The sequence below is a fragment of the Denticeps clupeoides genome, chromosome 8 (genome assembly GCF_900700375.1).
Source record: "Denticeps clupeoides chromosome 8, fDenClu1.1, whole genome shotgun sequence".
Lineage (NCBI taxonomy): Eukaryota > Metazoa > Chordata > Actinopteri > Clupeiformes > Denticipitidae > Denticeps > Denticeps clupeoides.
Window position 1 is genome coordinate 3,056,508 of NC_041714.1, and position 12,502 is coordinate 3,069,009.

The 12,502-nt window shown below is 41.3% G+C and overlaps 1 protein-coding gene across 5 annotated transcripts in view; it reads left to right on the forward strand.

Annotated features, from left to right (window-relative positions):
* adgrb3 (adhesion G protein-coupled receptor B3) overlaps positions 1–12,502 on the forward strand; it is a 127,063-nt gene that overhangs the window by 42,146 nt on the left and 72,415 nt on the right. For 4 of the 5 annotated variants that reach the window (XM_028989251.1, XM_028989248.1, XM_028989249.1 and 1 more), the window contains one exon: positions 10,640–10,750. The exons of the other annotated variant lie outside the window; for it this stretch is intronic. In XM_028989251.1, coding sequence (XP_028845084.1) covers positions 10,640–10,750 — 111 coding nt within the window. The remainder of the gene's footprint in view (positions 1–10,639; positions 10,751–12,502) is intronic. 5 annotated transcript variants of the gene reach the window in all.

Consider the following 12,502-nt stretch of genomic DNA (forward strand, 5'->3'; position numbering starts at 1 on the left):
AATAGTGTGAGACTTGGACGTTCATCAAAAATAAAAGCCGTCATATGTTCCCCCCGTTTAGAGCTGAAGCTAAATGTCAGGCAATCAGGCGGTATTGCCACCGTACCCACCCACCCACCCCACTGGCTACGGGAATAATGTCTTCCGCTTCGCCGTGACGTTGAGATTAGCGTAGTCGAAGCGCAGGCCACTTTCAATCTCCGGGAGTGGCGAGGGAAGCGGACGCTTGAGACGTTGGCTTCAGGGTCCCTCCCACACTGCTCAACTGTCCAGTAGACTTCCCTCAGCACCACCCTCAAACTGTCAAGTGAGACGAGCGAGGAGCTGGAGGTTGCCAGATGGAGTGGGCCGCAGTCTTGTTGCCGCCACGGAGCCCACGGGCTACATTTTTTAGACTCCTATTCCACCTCGTTAGTCGAATTGTGGGGAATTAATGTCGCATGACATTGTCAATATGTGCCATTTCTTATCCATTAAAAGCACATTGTCACGCAGCCTGGAACACAAATATTGAATTCGGAATGCTAATAATACACTAAATTAATAAATACAGTTTAGTCAAATTACCTTGTCCTCAAATACAAAATACACAGCCAAAAATGCTGTTCAGATTGTTATATCACTAAATAAATGTAAATATTTACATTCAGAAATAAGATTTGTAATTAAAATCATATTTCATCTACTTTGGCTAAATAAATCCGCCATCTTGATTGATTGCAGGCTACTGGTTTTATGCCTGTAATTGGCTTCTGTATGGATTGCGCGGACATTAAACTATAAATCGGGGCCTTCGCACCATCACTCTGGGAGGAAATGGCGCATTTAACCAGTTAGTCGCGGGCGAGCGGGGATTTTGCGGAGAAGACAGATGCAGCGCGGCTTGGAATGGCTCGGCGGCGGCGGCAGAGTGATGGCGGGATCAATGTCCCCCTCCGTGAACCGGGAGGTCTCTCACCTTTGATCACTATCCCTGTGATTTGGACGAGCAATAAAATAATCATTAACAAGCTCTATCAAAGCCCTATCAAAGGCCTGCTAGCAATGCGCCCCAATAAATCAGGGATGCATAACGAGATCCAACCACGGAGCGAAGTCGCTGGCATGCTTTTACGTGTGTAGTTCAACCGATTTCTCATGGGCTCAAAAAACCTTTTAAGAGGAATCATATTTCATTCTACTAAGGTAAAATGACTCAGGTCTTTCGTAAATGCATTCATCATTTCTGCAGAGTCATTCATACCAGGCTGTGCACTTTATTAAACGGTTAATTGGTGCACGTAATATAAATGTTCCCGTGATAATAAATGTAGAAGCTGCGTAGATGCTGGAGGTGAAGACACATGGGGAGCGTTTGCAAATGTCCAATAAGAGCTCTAGAAGTGAAGTGCTGGCAATCTACCTGCTTACCTGGTTTACTCAGAAATAATTACACGCCAACACAGAGTGCTGAGTTAGTTCCTTCTCTCCAACATACAGACAGCTAGCGAGCGAGCCATAAAATGATCTCAACACAGGAGTAGAAATCAATGTGAAATATCAATGATAATCAGAATAACTCTCATCTGGCTAGATTAGGGTTATAGTCACTTCTAGGAGGACAGACAGAGTTTAATGACTGTCAGACTGTCACCTAAATGGTTATGCTAAATCATATATCAGCAAAGCGAGTTTTACGATCGGCATTTTGCTTTTTTAACACATGCAGCTACTTTTTTTTTTTGACATTTACGCTGCTTTGCTTTGCATAAATGTTATGTTTATGGCACAAGCTGTAGCGCAGATTTTAGAGCCGCTGCAGTACAGCATCACAGGTCTCCAATTTTAGATGTCATTAAGGTCGTGGTGGGCACCACTTTGAATAATGCACTAAAACAAATCACCTTTCAGCATCGTACAGGTATTAGAAAGGCCAACCTGAGTCATCATTGCAGAACATGGAATGTGTCATTGCTGTTAACAGTGATATTAGACCACTGTATTAAGAAGCTTAATGCTTTCAAGCGCAGCCTGAATGGGTTTTAGGTATTTTAAACATTAGAAGCTGACAGCAGCTTGCATATGGCGGGGAAGATTGAGAATATTATCATCTGATTCACGAGATATTGTCATGCTGCTATGTGTATGTGTATGTGTATATGTGTGTGTGTGTGTGTGTGTGTGTGCATGTGTGTGTCAGCTTTCCCGCAGAGCGTCTTTGAGCGGAACTGCAGATGTACGTCTCTGTCTCGTGGAGCCGGGCTCTGCTGCATTGGCCGCGGACGGCAGGGCTTAGGCAACGTGAGAGCTCCATCTAGGTTGTTCCGGGCGGTACTGCCAACAGCCCTCCGACACGTCCGGCCCATCCAGATCAAACCCCCCACGTCTAGAATATTCAAATATAAAACAAGTGAAGCACACGTCCGAACACTGCTCTTTACAAGTCGTACCCATACGTTATAATATCTATTTGAAAGGTTGCTCACAATGAACTGTTTATTAGGCCTTATATATGATTCATCAGTACTGCTGCTTATTGAACAATGCTTTTCTAGTTTTGATTCACTAGCAAGCATATGCTGATTTTTTTGGAGGATTCATGCTGTTAAATGTGTGAGTCATTATGCGCTGGAAAAGCCAGAGCAGCCGTAGTGGAGAATAATACAGGGTGGCAGAGTGTGTGTGCGCGTGTGTGTTTGTCTTGTGTGTGTCACTGTTGTTGCTTTCCTTGATGCACATTTGTGAAAAATCCCTTAACCGGTGGCTTGTGAAAGAGAATCTCTCTGCAGTCAGAGCGCCATTGGCCCACCGCAGGGAGTAAATCTTGAACGGGGCGGATATTTTGATGAGGGAAGTTCCGGATTTTGCGTGCAGCGAGGCTGTTTGCGAACACACTCGAGTCTGTTTGGTTTTCCACGCGGCGTGGCGCCGGCACTCCCCGAGCATGTTTCCCTGCTCCACTTTCCTTCCGATTCCTCACCGCATTAAAGATGCAGAGGACGAATCCAGCATGTGGGAGATGGAGGAAGATGAGGAGGAGATGGAGGAAGAAGGCCACTCAGCTTTCTTTTGGTGGACGTGACGTCCCCATTATTAAGATCTGCGCGTTCGGCGGGATTTAAGTCAGGCGTCCAGGCACGGAAGGCGCCAGGCTACCCGGATTCTGGAGAGACGGAGGTCTGAGGTTCATTTCATGCAAGGTTACACACATCATTCAGCGGCGGCGGCGGTGGCAGCGGCAGCGGCTTTCACCGGCTCTGGTAGAAATTACACATGTAACATATCCGTGAGGCGGAGACGAGACCCTCAAAAGCACTGCGGTTTACTGGACATGGGGGGGAAGGCGGGGTCTCAAAGGCCCAGGCAATCATTCGAAACGTCCGGGCGCCGCTTTGGATGCGTCTCGGAGCCCGCTGCACTGACACAAGCGGTATGGATTTCCCCCCACGTGGGAATGCTTTTGTTTCACTTTGTCTAATTTCACTGCAGCGTCCTCATGCGGGGATCGATCCGCTGCAATTGCAGGTTCAAACAAGCAATTTATTAAGATAAAACAAACAGCAAGGGAAGTGCGGAGTGGCTCAAATAACCCAGTGCTTCATACTAGGCTGCTCTTTCATTATCAGTCAGTTTTGCATTGATTTATTGAATTAGGTTAACTTCATTTTGACTTTGTTATTGCCACAGAGGCCTGATGTCGCCATGTCGCCATAAAAAAGGAAGTAAGATTGTCGTTTAATGAAACCCAAGCCACCTACAACATCACGTTGGCTACGAAAATGATAATAAAACAAAAATGCATAATGATGGTGCTTTTTTTTCCAGCTTCCCATGTAGTCATGAATCACGCTGCTCTACTCAGCATTAAAGTCATGTTAAATGAATCAGAAACGCCCTCAGCAGTTCAGACAGGCCTGGCAGTGAAATCGTGTAATCGTACATCCGAACTCCAAAGATGTATTTTCTGCAGAAAATGCTTCCGCTAATGACAGTTATTGTGCGTTTTTGTGAGGCATTTTGGGCGGAATTGAAAGCGATGGCTGACATGCATGGCAGCGGGTGGACAGTTCAGCTTCGTAGAAGTCCTCTCCCAGTCTTCTTTAAAATAGATGTTCAAAACCTCGTACTGCCTTGAACGGCAAAATCTCACAGCTGAAGACGGAGGGAAGGAAATACTGTTGAAAGGGGTTCTGGAAAATGTCCTCCTTTTTTCTGTCATGAACCAGTGCTCCTCAGGTCATTAAATAATGAGGGTCTTGTGGAGCTTAGCAGTGACAAGTGTGACCTGGAAAAATGGCCCTTCAAGCTGGTCTTCTTCCTACCTTTCCAAAGAGCAGCGCTGTGCCAGGGCTTGTGACGAAAAGGGTGGCGCTTTTTACATTTTTCTTCTTCCTCTTCCGTTACCTAGATAATCTGGTCAGTGACTAGTAAAGTGGTTAACATGTTGGCCGGCGACGCCCGTCCCGGTCCCGGAGATATTTCAGAGCTTAAAAAGTGGATGCATGGATGCATGGGGCTTGTGGAAACGCTGCTGACACAAGAAGTGGAAACGTTGAGGGCTTCTACGACTCTAGGGCTCGAGTGGATAAGAAGCTTAAGTGGTTCTGCCGCAGAGTGACAGTCAGGCCTCTGTCAACTAAAGCCCGCGGTGTTAACGGCATAGACGGTGGGAAACCGTGGCGTGTGGGGCCTTTGCTATTCAAATCTGTTTATGAATTTATGGAACCTCCTTGAGTAACCATCAAGTGACCTAGAGCTCCACAGAGTAGCTTTAATTCATTCGTTCAAAGCCGGCTGTCTAAAAGAGGAATTCTTTGGCATGAAGTACATGAAAAGGTGTACTTCCTGTCCCCTCGTACGCATGCCCAAGTTCCCCTTTCATTTTAAATTTGTTACGGGATAATGAGGCTAATACATAACAGAAGTACACTGGAGTATAAGTATAAGCCTACCTCTACCAGGATTTACTCCTGGTAGATTTACTACTTTTCAAATAGAAAAGAGAAATTGAATGAAACTGGACATGCGCTGCCTAGTGGGACACTATTCAGGATTCAGTGAAGTGAAGTGATTGTCACTTGTGATACACAGCAGCACAGCACATGGTGCACACAGCAAAACTTGTCCTCTGTATTTAACCATCACCCTGAGTGAGCAGTGGGCAGCCATGACAGGTGCCCAGGGAGCAGTGTGTGGGACCTCAGTGGCACCTCAGTGGCACCTTGGCGGATCGGGAATCGAACTGGCAACCTTCTGATTACGGGGCCGCTTCCTTAAGCGCTAGGCCACCACTGCCCCAGGGACCTGATACCAAGGGGTCATAATGTGACATATGACATTGGCTCCAAACCTGATATCATGGTGGAGTTCATTTTTTTGGAAGTTACTTCTTTTTACAAGGATTTGGAGAAAATAGTATAGATATTAGAAGTGCAGTGTCATCTTATTAAAAACTTGCTAACTTGTTCAAAGACATGGTAGAGGTGGGAGTAGAGAGCTGAATACCCAGGTAGTTCCCTGAAGCATGGCATGGGGCTTCATTACTCCTGCAGGGATCATATTTGAAGGAGTGAGCTACACTGTTTAAACTTCATGAGCTGAACTCTCTTTATTCAGTCGAGTGGCACCATAAAAGTAAAGCAGTAACACATAAGGTCATTCGTAGTTCCCTTAGTTCTTGAAAACACAGATGACCTACCTTCTCCCAAAAATGTTGGCTCATTTATTCAAAACTACTCATCTGAGTTATTGTATATTCTGCCGATGGCTCATAAATGTTGGTCTGAAGATTCTCCTCTCCTCCTCACCTCTAAAATTTTAATAGAGACAAAAAAATGACACCAAACCCTTTTTATGGCCGTACAGTCACCTGCATAGTGCACAGGAATCAAGGTTAAACTTCAGTATCTAAGCAAGCAAATCTTGGAAAAGCTATAAAACGTGGAAAAAAATATATTCGGTTTGTGTCATAAATAGTCATATTGACACCATTTTATGATATTGCGGTATAGGCCGAATAGAAACTTTTCTTACACAACTATACCTTCTTTTTTTTGCCTGGGTGTTTTCTACATGAAGGTTGGTTGGTCGGTCATTTTTATGTTCCATTCCATGGTTCTGAGGCTTCTTGTGTAATTAATCACATCATTTCAAAATGATTCCCTCTACAGTATGACCTGAGACCATGAGGGGAGTAGTGGCCAGGAGACATTTTATATGATTTTATATGCTTACATTAACATCATACCAGCTACATTACATCATTACTTAAAGGCTCATTTTCAACGTCAGTATATCAGTCATGACACACTGTATATTCATTTTATGATATTGATAGAAGAGTCCCATGAGATTTTTTTCATAATCAAATCCTGGCGTGCAGTGTTATTGCAATCAAAGAGTCTCCCATCTTTTCACGGAATTTCAGGTCAGCTGGCAAGCTTTTGAGAACGGTCACCAGTCCCATCATGAAAGAGCCAGAATGAGCCCAACAGATAGTGTGACATTATGCTTGACACATCAGAAAGGGCGACGACGGCGTGCACTGAGCAAACAATAGCATCGCCTAGCAACCGGAGAGTTCAGGAGGAGAACTACTGCATCACGGAGAGCCTTGCACAGGCGGGTCAATCTCACGAAAAAGAAAAAATACAATGGCAGGCTTTCACATTGCAGCTCGAGCTCACACTATTCCCTTTGGATGACGCAAATATGCCCCCTGAATGGACATTTTCAGAATGTATCCTCTTCCACTCAGCCACTGGACCTACGCCAGACTTGGGAGTAGAAACGAGCCACGTTTTTTTCTGGATGCATTTTACTGACTAGGTCAGGGATGGATAAAAACAAGATGGTCAAGATGGACCAAAAGATCTTTTTTTTTATTTATTGAAAAATGTCTTCATGTATGTTTATGGTTTTTAATACATTCTGCTACCGTGCATACAAAATGATGTATTCAGAATTCTTTTAGGGATCAGTTAAAAGAATTCAGTATCACATCAGATGTATCATCACATGAAAAAAACTGTATTATAAATGCTTTCTAAAGATTAATTTTTTTAATGATATGTATTTTAAATATGATATGGATTGAATACTATTCTGAATTTATTATGTTACTTCCCAACACTCAGTGTAGATCAAGAGGAAAACACTTTTAATTCAGACAACCAATGATGACCTATTGTGTTATCAGGGCTATGCTAGTGTGGGTCAGTGAATGACCTTTACACCTGGAGATTACATGCTTGCACTGGGAGGGTTATTGCAGTGCTGGCCCGGCAAAATAAGGAGCTGAAGGAGCAGATCCTCTGAGTATAACCCGACTCCCTGGGCCATTATTCCACTGCAGCACATAGATATTTATTATAAAACTGCGGAAATGCAGCATAGGCACATCAGGCTCCCTTGCTGTGATTTACATCTGTATGGTTTTTCATTTTTCCCCCTCCCCTTGTTACACTCCCATTGAATCGTCCTGCATTGTGCTCATGCACGCTGCTTATTTAAAAAAAAAAATATCCCGTGCGCTGACTGCATGGCCTGCGCCAGCTTCCGTGGTGGACACGGACTACAAAATATACTGTCCTCGTTCGGCGAAGAACAAAATGGCTTCAGACAGCAGATCTATTATTTGGAGACACTCCTGTGCGGCGCAGAAGAGCAGATGAGTCTCCATAGGTGTCGGCTCTGACTTAAATGTGGATTCGTCCTCCCGTCAGAGGGGGACTACCCTAACAATCCGGCCGCCGGTTTATAAATGGAACGTCGCCGACGCGTTGCTGTGGCGCGGACATGTTGGGTTTTGATCCTGACAGATCCACTGGGGCGTCGTCCACTGGGATACTGTCCACACCCCCACCCCACTGGTGAACCTTTGATGTAACAAAGGCGCCTACTTGCCACTGCTGGGCTTAGCTGCACAATAAATCATGTAATGACAGTGTTGTTTGGCTATGCGTTTATTTCAGAGGCATTCATAACCAAAGAAATAAATAAACCGCTGCAGGCTGGAGCTTATTTTATTATCATTATATGTATATTTAACATGGACAGATGTTATATGGGCGCTTATGCCTTTTCTTGATAGAATTAGAGATTATAAACAGATACATGCAGTGCTAAATCTGTAAATCAAAAAGGTGCCTCCCATGAGATTATACCATTGTTTCATTAGAAGACGTGTGTGTGTGTCTTTTCTGAAATTCAAAAGATACATGATCAACATTATTCTGTGACTCTTGGGTCTCATCCATTAGCATTATGATCCCTGGGTATTTTGACTATTTGAACCGTTGTAGGATGACAGGATCAGGACGTGTTGCATAATTTTGCACAGATGCATTGTCGGTGTATGATTATGTAATGACTAACGCAACCAGAGGAATGAGGTCGCGTCACCAGTGTGTACGTGTGTGTGTGTGTGTGTGTGTGTGTGTGTGTGTGTGTGTTTTCTCCCACCCACAGGTATTTATCAGAGGAACCCACAACATTTGAATCTTTTTTTATAGTGTGTTACCATGACAACAAGGGTACGAAACCCAAAAGAGATTACAGACAGGAAGTGGTGTTCATTTACATTAGCCACTGAATTCTTTCTTGGTTTTGCCAGGTTAGATTTGGACTAACTATTTCACTGCACTTATCATAAATTTCATAAATATCATAAAACATATATAAAACTGGGCTAACTCCTGTTCTTCTGTGGCAGGTGGGGAGCCAAATAAATACAGAGTATTTATTATTGCAGGGAGCTTATTACTTTTCACAGGGTTTTATCCAAATGCCTCACCACAGTTAATAGTCCATTTTTAAATCACCATTCAAAGCCCCAGTTCTCACCCCACTCACCCCAGTTCTATGTGTGATGTCGGAAGGGATATGGAGTTGGGCAATGGTGAACTAGTAGTTATAAATGCAACAACAAATATTAATTTGTATCAGCACCTAAAACCCTAAAATGTTAATTGATCTATTTTTATTAGTCTGCAGTAACCTTTGCAGTAATGTAAAAGTTTAGTAATTATTAATTTTATGTATTTTTTTATTGATAGGCAAGCATGTTACATTTATCATGTCGCAATATTGATCTCAGCAATCACAGTATGACTTGTAGTTGACGACCTCAATGAAAGGTCTTAAATTCGATGAAAGTGACCTTAGAAAAGGTTTGGCTTCCTTAAACCTGCAGAAACCCTCGTCATATGCACTGTACAAGCACAGCATACAATGAAAATCTTACTTGGTATATCAATACATAGGGCAGCAGACAAGAAAAAAAAAACTATAATGAAAAATTTTGCTTTAACAATGATAAATATTCACACACACATACAGGGTGGTAGTATGTTCAAATCCTACTTACTACTTTTATGTCCCTGAGCAAGACACTTGACCCTAAGTTGCTCCAGGGAGACAGGGCCTGTAACACTCTGGTGAGGGCATCTGATAAATGGAATAAAGACCACACACACAAACTAGATGTATATATGTGCAATGTCTGTTGGATATTTTAGTGTGAATAGAAGCCTGTGATGGAAAGATTCAATATAGCTTCAAGGCTGTTAAATATTTAACTCACTCTTTAGTCTAAATAGTGTATGTGTGTTTGTCAGTCCAAGAGATGCAGATTCCTTTTTTGCATCATGTATCATTTTCATGGTCTTCGTATCTCCTGTGTGGTCAATGTAGATTTGTCTTTTTTACACTTTCATCTGACCATGGGCTCCTCAGTGGACTTCAGATAGCTGAAAGGGGAACAGATGTAACAGATTTACAGATATAACTTCAAAATGTCATTTCATTCTGGAGGTCATAGAGGCAAAAATGTGGCAGTGTGCCTTTCTTTTTCTTCCCTTCCCCAGAATCACCACTGACCTGTAGTTGTAATTCCCTGTTAGTGATGTTGGCTTCAGCATCAAACCGCCTTTTCTGAAATGCCAGCTATACCAAGAACTCATTTGGAAGTGCAAATCAATCAGAAAAGAAGTATTTTAGTAATAAAGCCAACACATCCTGCCACAAAAAAAAAACATTTTTATCTGTAATGTTACATCAAATAGAATACATTTTAATGAAGATGCAGCTCAGAATACATTTTCTGTTCAGATGATAGATCTTATGATACCGTATGTTGTTAAGTGAAAGTGGAACATAATCCCTTTTACTAATTCTCAGTCTTAACAACTAATTGCCCTAAAAACCCTGGATCTGTTGCTAGAACTGTGGATCAATAGCATGTTATGTCCATGACCCCCCCTCCCCCCTCCTCTGTGGCTTTCAGATGGCTTACACATTTTTTTACGTTCATTTTTCTTTTCCTTTTTGTTTCTTTCTCGGGGAGCGAGGGAGGAAGGACAGATTTTAAGACAATACCATTTAAAAAATGTTTATTTGCATGTGTGCTATGTGTATTAGCTCTGCTTCCAGACACACTAAATACTCCCAACTCACCACTGATTAAACAGTTGTACTGGGGTTCTATTTTAAACCTTTTTTTTTTTTTTTGCCTTAAGGTAAATGACGAGTTAAACATGTGTGATCTTTGTTTCTAGCCATGTCCTGCCGTTTGCTTCGCTCACGCTGAGTTGTTCTGTGAGCTTTTTTCTGAAGGACCTGTACACGCCTAGTTTTTCATGAACCTTTATTCTGTCCCTAGAATTTGGAATGATCGGAGAGCATACTGTTAAAAGTCAGCGGCCAAGATCAGTTCATGAGACAAAGGGCCGACAGGAGCAAGATGAATCCGCTAAATTTATGGCACAAACTGGTAATACAATAGTTATGTTTCTTTCCTTTATTTATGTTAACTAAACTTAATTTCATCTAAGTCACTTGCATGCCCTCTCTTGTTCTGCACCTTTTTAAGTGACAGTGTTTTTTAATCATATTTTGTTCCTCCTTCTTTATTCTCACATATAAAAAGTCAGAGGAAATTTCAGTAATTGGGTTTCAGAGGTTCTATTTTCCTGCATAGTTATTTCCATCTGTAAACGAGTGTAAATGGGCCCAAGTGCAGGTCATAATTTCCTCAAAGGCGTGATTTACTCTAACCTAAGCAAAGAGAGGGATGGAGAGACAATGCAGCAGCACCAAATTCCTTTAAGTGCACACTTCCAATAATCATAGACTCAGTTATGCAATAATGTCTTCACACGCCATTAATTTATGACCTTTTAGAAGCAAAAAATAAAAAAAAAAATAGGTACCAATTTTTGCACATACAGCATTTATTTATTTATTTATGATTATTTTTTTGTGTGTCATGATCTAATTCATAGCAATATAGAGGGAGGACATAAATGTTATCTATTGATTTATTTAATTTTTTATTGAGGGTTAGCTCAGATTTTTCTGGGTTTTGTCTAATTTTGTTTTCTGCATGTTACACTTGAGTCCACTTCCATGTTTCTTAAATTTTTGTTCTGTTTTTTTTTTTTTACTTTTGTTTTTAAGTTGCAATCCACTGTTGTTACTAAAACCCTTAACATTTTTTTCCATTTCAGTGTTCACTGACCGTATTATTTGCCTTTTGCAATCCATTCATGTGCTTTCCTGTTTTCTTTTTTCCCATCAGTGGTCTAATTTTTTAATACCCTGCTGCTTCATCCAACAGATTGATCCACCTTTCAAATATACTTTCAGATGCTGACAAGATGTTTTCATTGGAAGTCTGTCTTACTCCTTAAACCTTAAGAAGCAGATCATTGCCTGTGAAACATTCATAAGATTTAAATCTGAATGTATTCAGAGCTGGAAAATAATTTCACATCACTGATGCAAATTAGACCCAGCAGTACAACAAAGTTTGCTCTTTAGATGCATATGTAGATATCATGTAGGCTAATAATAACTGATCATATATTCATTTGCATTGATTGTACAAATTACACATGGGTTGATCATTAATAAAAAATAAAACATCAGTTCCACTGCATTGAATACACATAAGTGAGAATCCACTGCATTCATTAGCAGCCAAATTTTATCTTGTGTCTATTGCAATATTACAAAGAAGAAAAAGGAAAAAACTGGCCACCACAATGATAAATTATAAAAAGTAATGTAGAACTTGAAGCCAGTTCAAATGGATATCAAGTAAAATTAATAAATAAAAATGCACATTCATCTATTTCATAAGCCTTAACATGGCAGTCATGGACTCACTTGGTACATTGGCAATTACAACTCATTTGTGATTTATGAGAGTATTTGCATTTCTTTCCTCCCAAATTGAATACGAATACCTGGATTAATGGTTATCTCCATTTAAACTGCTTCCATGTCAGTTGAGTGATTCTTGGTAATAGGATTGGCTCAGATACATTTAAAATATCTCAGAAATTATAGAATAAACATTTATGAAACATCTGTTATGGCCCATTCTTTTTTTTTTCAATTTATTCTACATCATACATGGTGTTTTATAAATGCTTAATAATTAGTATTTTGTATTGTCATGTTGTGTAGACTTTTGAAGACACAACAAAGTGCAGTCTGAGCCAGAAACATGGTGAACTAC